This window comes from Ambystoma mexicanum, chromosome 2p (assembly GCF_040938575.1).
Source record: "Ambystoma mexicanum isolate Mex_15411 chromosome 2p, UKY_AmexF1_1, whole genome shotgun sequence".
Lineage (NCBI taxonomy): Eukaryota > Metazoa > Chordata > Amphibia > Caudata > Ambystomatidae > Ambystoma > Ambystoma mexicanum.
In genome coordinates this window covers 1,300,358,404-1,300,370,760 of record NC_090923.1, presented here as the reverse complement: position 1 = coordinate 1,300,370,760, position 12,357 = coordinate 1,300,358,404, and the positions used below count along the sequence as shown (strand labels likewise).

The following is a 12,357-nucleotide window of genomic DNA, read 5'->3' as shown; positions in this document are numbered from 1 at the left end:
CCAAAACCATTCTACTAGGGGACCTCAACCTCGGATTTAATGATCCCAAGGACAAATCTGCAGCCACTCTCACCAAGGAACTCAATGACCTGGGCTTCATCCAAAAAGTAGAAAGTCCTACTCACATCAAAGGCCGCATACTTGACTGGATCGCAGACCATAACTGCCTCTCCTCTATCACCTCCAACTCCTCACTGCCTTGGACTGACCACAACTGCATAGAGTTCTCTATTCCTATCACCAAAAACCTTAAGACTCTGACCCCTGCCAGCGCTGCACAAGTCAGAAGCAAAAAAAAAACTCAGAGGAGAACCTACGCCCATACCTCAATACCCCAGTGTTAGCCCCCCCCCATTCGCTAGCGATACCAATATCCTAGCCGACATATACAAAGATGTCCTCACCAAATCTATCGATGAAATAGCGCCACTTGAATGGAAAAAAGAAAAGAAATCCTTACACTCCAACTCCTAGTTTACTGAAGAACTGCACTCAATGTGATCCCACAAAAGAGCAGCACTAAAAAACTGGCAATCTGACCCCTGCACCAATACCAAAAACATATTCAATTTAATCTCCCACCAATACAAGAGAGCTATCTCCAATGCCAAAGCCAAGGCCTTCAACACTCGTATCGCCAATGCCAAGTCACATTCCAAAGAGATTTTCGCAATCTTTAATGAGCTCATCTCCCCCCCTAATACTCCAGATGAAATAATCAAAGATGAAGCGTGGTGTACCAGCATTCAAGCTGCCATGCTTCACAAAATTGACCTTCTCCAAAAGAAAATCAAAGACCACTGCAAAGCACTTCCTCACCAGACAGGAACCAAACCGACCAACACCCCACCCACCTCCTCCAAGCCCACCATACCTGACTTCTCCTTCAGAGATGTCACTGAAACAGAAGTTATTAACCTTCTAATAAACCTCAAACCCTCCCCATGCAAAGGCGACATCTGCCCACCTAAACTAGTCAAAGACTGCGCAGACTGCCTTGCGCCGCTCCTCACGGCATTTATCAATGCGTCCTTTAAAACGGGCATCATCCCAGCCAACCTCAAAGAGGCTTGGGTCCGGCCTCTCCTTAAAAAAACGACTCTTGACCCCTCACAACCCAACAACTATAGACCAATAACCACTGTGCCATTCTTGCTGAAATTACTGGACAAAGCCGCACACTGCCAAATCCAACACTTTCTGGAAACCCACTCCATCCTCGGGACGAGACAATCGGGCTTCCGGAAAGGTCATGGCACGGAAACAGCCCTGGTAGATCTGAAGAGCCAGATCACCCAAATCATGGACAAAGGCAAGCCGGCTCTTCTGCTTCTTCTAGATCTCTCAGCCGCGTTTGATCTGGTTGATCACAAGATTCTCACCTCCCACCTCATGCACTCAGCCAACTTCTCCAAAAAAGCAGCCGCCTGGATCACTTCCTTCCTCGAAGGTAGGGCCATGAAAGTCTTCTCGGACATCGCTAACGCCACACCCACGACAATCCACTGCGGGGTCCCTCAAGGTTCCTACACTGCACCCACACTCTAACTAGTTCACCAAGCCCCTCTTTGACAAACTTGACTCATAGGGCATCACCTACACGAACTACGCGGACGACACACAAGTACTTCTACCCCTCTCAGGCTCATACAACGAAGACGCAAAGGCACTCCACACTATCTACTCCATCATCAAGGCATGGATGGCAATTAATGGCCTCTGCCTCAATGGTGACAAGACCGAAATCTTGATACTAGGTCAACAGAACACCTTAGACAAACTGGACAAACTGTACACTAACTTCTCAATTGACAACTCCATCATCCCCGTGTCCACAGCCATCAAGACACGGAGTATACCTTGACTCTTCGCTATCTATGACTAGACAAGTCAGCGCTATCACTTCCGCATCTGCACACACCACCAAACTTATAAACGCCATCAAGCCTTACCTCTCTAAACCTAACTGCCTCTCCATAGCGAGGGCAACCATTGGAGCCAAATTGGACTACTGCAATGCTCTCCTAGCAGGCACATCAGCCAAAAACATAAATAGACTACAAATCACACAGAACAACGCTCTCCGGGCCGCTCTTAGTATCCCAAGAAGAGAGCAGATCACCCAGGCCAGGCTCTCAGCCCAATGGCTCCCAGTCAAAGAACGGATCACCCTCAAAATCCTCACCCTCACTCACAAATGCCTCTCCTTCTCCGCCCCATCCTATCTTTCAGATACCATCCTCAAACCTTCCTCCACACGTCCCAACAGGACGCAATACGCTAACCTACTCTGCACCCCACGCATCAAAAAAGCCAAAGCCGGAGGTCTAGGTTTTCCCTACATTGCAGCACAGACATGGAACGCTCTCCCTTCAGACATCCGAACGGAAAACTCACTTCCCATCTTTCGCAGGAAACTGAAAACCTCGTTCCTTGCTAAATAACTAGCAAATTTCAGGAAGCCATGTAAATATACTGCCTTGCTATTGTATATATTTCCTCTGTAATTTATGTATTGCTTGTAACTACGGTTTCCTTTGCAACTAAGATGTCTGTAACAAGCGCCACAATGCTTCTGGGCTGATGTGCGCTCAACAAATTTGAATGAATAAATAAATATATTTGTGCATAAACCGGAATATGGAACACTTTCTCACAGGAATCTTCCGGTTGCAAGACTTTAGGTCCGAGTCAAAAAGCACGGTATGTTTAAGTTTTTGCCATGCAGTTGCATCCCCTACGATTTTGGTCCAGAAGTAATACATGATCAAGACGATTTTCCAAGTTTCACTACCTCCTGGACTAGGGCATTTTTGAGTTTATCTTTGCAAATGGAAAAAACGGCATTTGGAAGGTTAACTAGTCACGTTTCATATGTTGTGTGTTGCAGAAAAAAGGTTCTAGTCAGTCGGGTAAATATAAAGAACTGAATGGATGTTAATTTTCCAGGCAGGACAGGCAATAATGTAGAAAGTGGCCCACCGTGGTCCGTCTTCAGATTTTTCACTCAATTGCGTCTTTTGAGAGTGATTCACACCTTAATCCTTTTATTGAAATGCTTGTTTTAGGATGCCACGGATCCATCGCTTCAGGCACTGGAGGTCCGCCAAGACGAAATCTTGAAGCGCTTGTATGAACTTAAGGCTGCAGTGGATGGCCTCACTAAAATGATCCACACCCCCGATGCAGACCTGGATGTAACTAGTATCATCAAGGCGGAAGAGCCGGCTCCATCCAAGGCGATTGTTACAGACTTGGATTCTTTACTTGGAAAGGCAAGTGCATTTGGGAGTTGTGTGTGTATCTGCAATCTTCTGTTCATCTGTATCCATCCCTGCATTAAATCAAGATATCCGGTTTCTTATGAATATTTCTCTGTTTAAATTAAGTCAATTTTGAAGGGATTCACATCTTATCTATTCAACACCACTACAACAGGATGTATGAGGATTGTTTCGAAGTCTGCCCTTCTGCACTGCTTTTGGTGCTTGGCAATATCGGGATAACCCAGAATCCCTTTGGCGCACCTCCTCAGAAAATACACGATTACTAACTATCCCATACACCAATTCATGCAGGTCTTAAAGCTCCATCTCCCAGTGCATGGTTTAAGTCTACACTGTGCTGCGGTGAACTGATGAAGTGTATGACTTGAGCACTGTTCCAATACAAGCAAGTACGAACTTTGTTGTGTTATGAGAGATTTTCATTGCTAATCTTTGGAGAACAGCCAAACTATCGTACTACCCAAACAGACACCCCCCTGCTTCTACAATGACCCACACTAGGTGCATCCCTTTCTCAGGACCTGCATAACACAAATCGGGCCCATGCTACCCAACCTGTTCACATACGCCAAACAGGTGACTAGCATTGGCTTGATTAATTTAGAACCCTAACTTGTACCTGATGCAAAATACATGCCCACCGTAGGCAGACTTACCCGTCTCGTACAGCCAGACTAACCAGCTCCCAATAAACCCACCTTCTTACTTACATGACCCGAGAAGCCATGCAAATGACAAAAGCAGTGCTATAGCAAGAACCAGTAACCAACCAATAACTGAAAAGGCAGGGGAAGGTCCAGAATGCCAACCAAAGGCCCACATCTCGACGTGTGGTGCACATTATAATTTGGGGGGAGGGTTGCTGTTGGAAAAGACATGATTTTAAGCCATTTTACTATATTTTGATAATGACCAGGTGTGATGCTGGAAATGCTTTGCAGGGCCTCCATGTCCTTTTCCTGTAGTCCTTTTATCATGTGTGTTCTGTGTTATTTTCTGCACAGGAGTCCATGTAACACGTTGTGTGTAGGCACTATATAAATAAACTATCAGATAATGTGGGACTACTCCTGGCAGTGCAGCTCTTCCGCTTTTTGGTTTGGTGAACAGACCCTTGGGAGAAATTGGCAATTTATCATTATAGAATTGCCTGAGCACACATTGTTATTGTATGTGTATATAACTTGAACCTTATTTATATAAAGAACTGTTATCGCTAACATAGTGTGTGCACATTCCTTTGTGGGTGCTTGGGGAGTACACTGTAATTAAGAACCAGCCTGCATCACCTCCTGAGAACTTAAGCCTTGATTGCTCGTCCACGTTTACCAAATACAGAATGTTGGCTGGGCCGCTCTCTGCTTCTACTCTGCCATATAGAGGGCAGGATTACAGCTACCCCCTCCAGTCTTTACACTGGTGGCAGCGGTGGTATGCTAATGATTTTAAGAATTAATGTGTAACCTTGCCACTTACAAAATATCCACACTTTGTGAATTTGATATTAAGTTGTGTACTAGATAACTACATTACAAGCAATGGAATCTATTGCAAATGGTAAATTGACTAAAATGAGTTTGGAGGCTCCCCAGAGTGCTTTTGAAGCCAGGGAGTTAGACTTTGAGGATAAGTCTACTGCTGAGCTGATGGCTACCCTGGTGGACTATCAAACTGATTGTGAAGCTCTTGAATTAAGGGTGGGGGGGTGCAACCATTCAGTACCCTCCCCTGGGGTTGTTACTGAGTCTGTTTCTGGGAGTGCCACCACTCCTGCTGCCTCTATTCGGAAACCCAGCAATGTATGTTCAGGGAATTCCTTGGAACTTGAATTATTGAGGATGAAATTGGCATTTGAATATACAAGTTGAATACAGAAGCTGAACTTAAGGAGTTGGCACAGCAAGTGATACTCAAAAATAGGAATCTTGAACTCAAAGACAGGGACGTTTAACTTACGAACAAGGACACTGGAAAGCTAGAGTGGAGACGTCAGCAAAACCAGGAGTGTCAGGTCTCTGCCACCAAGTTTATGAAATATTTGGTTGATGTGTATGTGGGGGGGGGGGGTTGATATCCTCCAATGGGTTGACGCATTTCATATGGCTTGGAATCCATGATGTTGATAAGAGATTGGGCTAAGTGTTTGTTAAGCAGAGTGCCTCGGACTGGTTATGACTGTGTTCTGAAATTGAGTGTGGAAGAAGGGGGTCAGTATGTTTGCATGAAGTCTGCTTTGATTACCAAGTTTGGCAAGACGCCTACCCAATACCTCCAAAAGGTTCAGGGAATATAAGAAAAGAGAGAATGTTTCTTGGATTGACTGGGTGGGTACTGCACATATGAACATGATTGGGCGTATTGATGGTTACAAAGTGACAGTTTGTTGAATTGTCCCACCTTTGTTTTTTGAGCATTTTCTGACGCCTGTTCACCAGAGCTGCGTCAGTATGTTGCTGACCAGAACATTTTAGATCCCTTTAAGCTGGCCAGGCTGGCTTACAAGTGGGTCTCCCACTGTGTATCCCCTAAGAAACCCATTGGTAAGGACAAGGAAAAGGGGGGCCCTCTCAGAAGTCTGAGGCACCCCAAAAGCTGTTGCATTCGGGTAAACCAAAACTTTCCTCTCCTAAAACCCCAAAAAGCAGGTATAAGGCCTATGTGGGTGGGAGTAAGAGCAGGCTCCCAGTGGCTCCAGTACCGTACCCCGCATTCCTGGCACTTGTTGGGACTGTGGGGCTCTGGACCACAAGAAGGGCGACCCCCAAGTGTAAAGGTAAGGCACTTGAAGTCCTGGCTGTTGGCCTGAGCTACCCTTACCCCATGCCTGAGGTGGAGGCCACTGTCCTCCCCTCCTCTGCAGGAATTGCATTTGGTGCTCCTGTAGAGATGTCCGTAGTGTCCTTTGGGCCTGGGACCAGTACACAGAAGTACTGGCTACAATCCAACAGAACACCTGCCTTTTTTTTTTTTTATTTTGTTTATTTTTAGAAGTGTCCTCCTGAATGGCCAGCCTTATACTGGTTTGAGAGACACTGGGGCAAGCATGACCGTGGTGGACAGGACCCTGCACATATCGGAGGACTATGTAGGTGCTCTTCTGAGAAATGCCAGGTTAGTTGGTGGGCCTCCCAAATGATCTCCTGTAGCACTAGTCGCATTCGCGATTGGAGACAAGACAGCAACACTTCTGACCTGGTTCAGGACAATGTACCTGCTAACATTTTGCTAAGAAATGCTCTAGTGGAGTTGGGGTTGATCTCTGATGGTCTCCCCCATGACTGCTGTTTCAGTCAGTAGGTCACAGGTAACACAGGGTCTGACTGTGAGTCAGGTCCCCAAGCCAAAGAGGAGACCCAAGGCAAGAAGAGCAAGAAGGCTACCTCTGTGAAGGGGGGGGGGGGGGCTCCTTCTCTTCCTGCTGCTTGAGCAGCACCCACTGGGATTCATGCTCCGGACAGGCTGGGTCCAGTGGTAAACCCAGACTCCACTCCTGAGGGAGAAGAGCCTGAAGACCCTCCTGTGGGCGAGGTGCTCTCCCAAGAGGACCACCTCGACCTCCAATCTTTACACCAGGCAATCAAAAGGTGCCCACATAGCACCGACAATCAGAAGGTGTCTACATACATGTCATTTCCTAGCCTTTTGAACCTGCTTTAAGACTACACGTACACACTTTTGTCAATTTTAGTCGGTTTTGGTATCTCAGAAAGATTAATCATTCCACCAAAATCCCAACGTTCCCTAACTTTTGGTCATGCAGGTATGGAGCTCTGAGGGACGGCCCACACTCCCTGTTCCTCTTTCCCTCTTGTGTCCACCGCATTTACCTTGCACACTGTGGACTCTGGGCTTTGTCACTTTTGACAGCCTGCTGGGAAATTGTTTTCAGTACTATAGAACTTGGAACTGTCACTGAAACACACAATGTGAATTTTCTCCCCCTTTCCAAAAACTCTGGATGCATCTCTAAAGCTCCCTTTTAGGCCAGTGCAGCCTCTTTGGCTTGTCCGTATTTGTACTATGTGACCTCCAGTATCTTTACTTTATCGCTTTTGACCTTCACCCTGCCCACTAGCGCCTTGGTTTGCACCCTGCTCTGGTCTCTCCTGGCTCTCAGATGGTATTCTCTTGGCGTTTCTAGGTCTCTTCAGGGACTTGGTGATTAGTATAGTCATAGACTTCGACTCCACTGGATATCGTCCGATTTGCTATTTCTTGTTGCCGAGCTCGACCGCCCACCTCCTATTCTCATGTCCAAACCACTTACCTGTTTCTTGTGGGCCTGCTGGTAGCAAACTGTGAATGGGCTTACCGATATCTTGTTTCCTTCCTCTGGTGGTGTTTCTCAGGACACGAGCGGGGAACCTTGTTTGATGGGTTCTTGGGCTTGGCGGCGTGCCTCTGGCTGCTCGCCCACTACGTACGCTCTGTGGGTCTGCCTCCAGGAAGTGCTGATTTCATGTGGTAGTGGCAACATTCTCTCTGCTACGGCCTGGCACAGCTGTTTGACTGCGTCAGATGGTCTCTTCTTCCTCCTGGTGAAAATAGAAGTATTTTTATAAGGGTTTCTGTAACGCGAGACAAAGTTCAATTGGGTACAAGGCTTCACAATCAAGGAGGAGGTGAGTGGGGTCTCTTTATCAGGGAAAGACAAAGGTTTCATCACATTAACCACTTCATTTTGCTCCCATATGAGAGGGGAAGGCTGAGTTTGATGGGGATCTTAATATACATTGAGGTCCTTGTCCCCCCCGCCCCCAAGGGTGAGTCTCTCCAGATCCTGCTTGCTCACCCTCCTACAAAGGGAGGGGTAGGAGTGACAGAATACCCTGGGTTTCGTCCTAATTGCTTAATTCATTCCTACTGAATAGATTGGGGGTGGAATCAAATCCACTTTTCAGGAGTGATTGATCTCCATCAGGAATTGGAGATACAAAGCGAGTGGGATCCGGTCATTTTTTCGAATCTCAAACATTTAATCAAATATTTTTTCTCGGTTGTATTTTTTTATTTTATTTGGTTTTGTAAGTTAAAAAGAAGTGTTTAAAAAAATAAAATGGGTTTGGGGGGAAACCCCCATTTAAAAAAAAAAAAAAAAAAATTTGTTCCCCCGCCCCAACGGAATGTTTTCGAGATAATGGCATTCGAAAAAATGTCATTAGAAAAACTCACTATAAACCAAAGCGAGTAGTTTACAGGAATGTAACTGGCAAATTACCAAGCCCCAACCACCAAAATTAGAATTAATGACGCAATCGTCCCCATCGGCCATTATGTGGGGGACACCTGAGGGGTGCCCTGTCTTGCCACTAGTCTAGGCAGTGACCATGGAGCTGTTGGCATATGCCATTAGAGCTAACCAGACTATCTCAGGAATAGAATGTGGAATAATCCAGCATAAAATAGTGTATGTTGATCACGTAGCGTTAATATTAAGTAATATTGCAACCTCCCTCCCAACAGTGATGGAGGAACTCGTTTGTAAGGGTTTCAGAAGTTACTATCAATGGCGACAAATCACAAGGCTTGAATGTCAAGTTTCCAGAGGGACATGGCGACCCTTGATCCGGTATCCCTGCTTCTGTGGAAGAAAGACTACATAAATTTCAGGGTCAAGACTGATTGCACCCATAGACACTCTATACACGGAGGACCTACCATAGTTTGATCATCAGAAGATGTCATGGATTGGTAGGGTAACGGCACTAAAAAAGACCCTCGTTCCCACACACAACAACCACTCAAAAGCCTCACCAACATGTTTAAAACACTTGAAGGGAAAATGCTGCATTTGTATGGGGGTGGAGGGACTGTTACTTCTAAGCAAAATAATGCATAGGATCCCAAACCTTGGGAGTTGGGGTGTCCCTGAAATAAAAAAAAACGATTTGTTACAGCCCATCGTGTTTGGTAAGCTGAAGCAGGACAAACTGTTCTTAAAGCACCTGCCATTCTTGGGTATTCAGGCTAGAGGTTCGACGAGAACAACTGGGAACCAGGCATGAAGTTGATTGGGGTGGCCCTAGGACTGGGACCATTATTACCAGTCTTGAATAATGCAGATATCTCTCAGGGCTTGCTTAAATCCCAATTTTAGGTCTGGGAAAGGCAAGGGAAACTTGTGGGTCTAATGACAATGTAAAAGGGGATCCCAGATGCAAGGGTAAACCCTCAGAGGTCCAAACCGCCTCCTTAGCCTTGTCCCCAGAGGGAGAAGTACATCTGGCAAGTGGAAACTTTCAACTACTGGCTGAAGACCCCATTGGAGTATCTGCCAGTGTTTCTTTAGTGTCCCTGGGTCTGTGGGAACAGCAGAATTTAGATATCTATAATTCAATTCCAGATAACACAAAAGAATATTACAAGGACAGTGTACTTGCAAATGATCAGGAGTCCCCTGCCATTAGAGACACTGGGGCCTGAGGGTGATGCTAAGGCCTCACTAAGCTTGCTGGAGGCCCTGTGCAAATGCTCCCTAGACTACCAGCTCTCATCCAGTGCAACATGACGACTGTAAGGATACCTGTTAGTGTACAAAGTGAGGTGCCTGGGAGAGTCCTGCGGGGGAATGACTTAAAAACTCTTGGAGTTGTCACGCACCCCCAGGCCTCCTAGTAAAAGGAAACGGGAGCAGACAAAGAAGGCCAGAGAGAGTACCTTAACAGGCTCTCAAAAGGATGTTACAGAAGAAACTATAACACCCAGTCCACAGGAACTACTAACTGCTATTTCCAAGAAGGAGACGAAGGGGAGACCAAGGTCTCGAGGAAAAAGCCAGAGAGCACTCCCGTGCAACCCACAGGGACATCCCTGAGAGGACTGTCCAAAGTGTCACCTGTGACTACTCCACCAGCTGAGGCTAAGTTTGAGGAACAACCAGGAAAGGTTGAATCAGCTGCTGAAGTCTCAGAGCTTGATGACCTCCTCCCTCCCCCCGTTGGAGATCTGGATCCTAAAGACCATCCCGAGCTGCAGACTTTACTGGCATGAGGTGGCCCCTGTAGGGCAGACTTCAGCAGAGGTCAAAGAGTGTCCTACTCTTGTAGGACTTCGCCAACAGGCAGCTTCCCAGCTGGATGGGCAAGATCCAGGGAAGCACAGGTTGTACTGGGAAGATGGCCTCTTCTACAGTGAACCTACTGAGTCTATCCCAGGGGACTACAGAAGACTTGTAGTGCCTCTAGAGATAAGGCAACAGATCCTACAGTTAGCCCCTAAGATTCCTTTAGCTGGTCGCTTAAGCTTTAAGAAGACCAAGGAAAGACTTTCTCTGTATTTCTACTGTCCTACGTTGTGTTCGGATGTAGATAAATTCTGTAGGAGCTCTGGCAAAAGTGGAGCCAAGAATGTGGCACCTTTTTGGTGTCTTTTGAGAGGGTAGGAATCGACATTGTTAGTCCCTTAGACCCTCCAACCTCTTCAGGCAATCTATTTTTATATTGGTTGTAGTAGACCATGCTACCAGGTATCCTGATGCCTTACCTATGAGGACTGTTACTGCTCAGGCAGTTGCTAAGGCCCTCCTTGGTATTTTTACCAGGGTAGGTTTTCCTAAGGAAGTGATCTGACAGGGGATCAAACCTTGTCCCACTACATGCAGGCCATGTGGAAAAACTGTGGAGTGATTTACACGTTCTCAACTGCCTACCATCCCCAGACGAATGGGCTGTTAGAGAGGTTTAATATAACTGAAGAACATGATGGGTGCTTTAAAGGAACCCCTTACAATAAAGTGGGACCTTCTACTGCCATGCCTTCTATTTGCTTATAGAGCAGTCCCTCAGGAGGGAGTTGACTTTAGTCCGTTTGAGCGTCTCTATGGTCATCCAGTTAGAGGTCCATTGGCCCTGGTTTGGAGAGTGCTCCTTCTCCCAAGCCAGTGAGAGTCACTGACTATGTGCTAGGTCTGCGCGGTCGATTGACACACATGACGGAAGCATCTGATAACTTGAAAGCAGGTCAGGCTCTGGTGAAGCATTGGCATGACCAGAAGGCCAACATGGTTGAGTTTACTCAAGACCATCAAGTTCTAGTTATGGTACCTACAAGGCAGAGGGCCTTACAGGACAAATGGATTGTACCCTTCAAGGTTGTGAGAAAACTTGGAGAGGTGAATTATTTGGTGGATTTAGGCAATCCTAAGGAGGCCCCCAGGGTCTTTCACACCAACCGTCTAAAAGCCTATGTCTCAAGACCAGAAGTGGGAGCTTTGCTTCTAGCTTCTGCTCAGGAGGAGGAGGGTGAACCTCTACCTGATCTCCTCAGGGGACAACCTTTAGACGGGAAGGTGGGAGTTGATCTCTCTTCTAATATGACACTGGAACAGGAGGAGTGCAAATCTCAGTGAAAACAGCGGGGCAAACAGATTTAACAATCACCAGGCTTGACCCCTTGGGGCCAGCATGACATTCTCGCTGGTGACTGTTTACCTGTTAAAAGCAGAGGTTACAGGATGTCGGACCACGTAAGAACCCACATAAAGGAGGAGGTCAACAAGATGCTTGATCTATGGGTAATAGAGCCATCTACCCGTCCATGGTCTAGTCCAGTTGTACTAGTGCCAAAGGCAGGATCTAAGGAGTTGAGATTCTGTGTCGACTATAGAGCTCTAAATGCAGTCACAAAGACTGATGCCCATCCTTTACCTAGGTCAGATGAGCTGGTGGACAAACTTGGTTCAGCCAAGTACCTCAGTACATTTGACCTAACATCAGGCTATTGGCAAATGGCCCTGACAGACCATGGCAAGGAGAAAACAGCATTTGCGACCCCAGCGGGCCTCTACCAGTTTCAGGTTCTGCCTTTTGGATTAAAGAATGCACCTGCTACATTCCAAAGGATGGTTAATCAAGTTCTGAATGGGATGGGGGACTTCTGTATGGCATACTTGGATGACATTGCAGTGTTCAGCCCTACTTGGAAAGAAAATGTTGACCAGTTAGGATATGTTTTGCAGGCTCCTAAGCAGGCCCATCTAACCATAAAGGCAAGTAAATATCAAATTGGTCAGAGCAAAGTGATCTACCTTGGACATGAGGTAGGAGGAGGTGAAATAAGGCATTTGCCTAGT

The 12,357-nt window shown here is 46.5% G+C and overlaps 1 protein-coding gene across 1 annotated transcript in view; it reads left to right on the top strand.

Annotated features, from left to right (window-relative positions):
* The window catches only part of AIMP2 (aminoacyl tRNA synthetase complex interacting multifunctional protein 2), an 84,061-nt gene that overhangs the window by 48,834 nt on the left and 22,870 nt on the right, over positions 1–12,357 (top strand). Inside the window, exon 2 of the mRNA XM_069645636.1 lies at positions 3,069–3,275. Within this exon, the coding sequence (XP_069501737.1) occupies positions 3,069–3,275 (207 nt within the window). The remainder of the gene's footprint in view (positions 1–3,068; positions 3,276–12,357) is intronic.